Genomic DNA, 315 nt, shown 5'->3' with positions numbered 1-315 from the left:
CTCCGTGTCCACGTCAGACTGGACTAAAGGGATATATATTTTTTTTTAATTTAATTTTTTCATTTTTAAAAAAGGCAAATTGACATCTTTTAACACAAACATGCACGCGCATTAAGCGTTCTCGAGAACACCAGAAAGGAAGACAAATGTTTTCGGTCGGTTCTTACCGGCGAGTTCGACGCCGAGCAGCGCGACGAGCAGAAAGCGCGCGACGTAGCGGTTCTGCATGACGAACCCTTCAGAACCGGACCACGACCGGGACCGGGACTTTAGGGGTCAGGACGAGGAGGTTCGGCGGGGGAATCACCGCCACAC

General features: G+C 49.8%; 1 protein-coding gene across 2 annotated transcripts in view; it reads right to left on the bottom strand.

Annotated features, from left to right (window-relative positions):
• The window catches only part of adamts17 (ADAM metallopeptidase with thrombospondin type 1 motif, 17), a 66286-nt gene extending 65971 nt beyond the window's left edge, over positions 1–315 (bottom strand). For both annotated transcript variants that reach the window (XR_009821333.1, XM_062022445.1), the window contains exons 1-2: positions 168–315; positions 1–23 (exon numbers count right to left, since the gene is read on the bottom strand). The exon at positions 1–23 is cut by the window's left edge and continues 264 nt beyond it. Coding sequence is in view for 1 of the 2 variants with exons in the window: in XM_062022445.1 (XP_061878429.1) it covers positions 1–23; positions 168–228 (84 nt within the window). In the remaining variant the exon portion in view is untranslated. The remainder of the gene's footprint in view (positions 24–167) is intronic.

The sequence above is a fragment of the Entelurus aequoreus genome, linkage group LG02 (genome assembly GCF_033978785.1).
Source record: "Entelurus aequoreus isolate RoL-2023_Sb linkage group LG02, RoL_Eaeq_v1.1, whole genome shotgun sequence".
Taxonomy (NCBI): domain Eukaryota; kingdom Metazoa; phylum Chordata; class Actinopteri; order Syngnathiformes; family Syngnathidae; genus Entelurus; species Entelurus aequoreus.
This window is presented reverse-complemented; position numbering and strand designations above follow the sequence as displayed.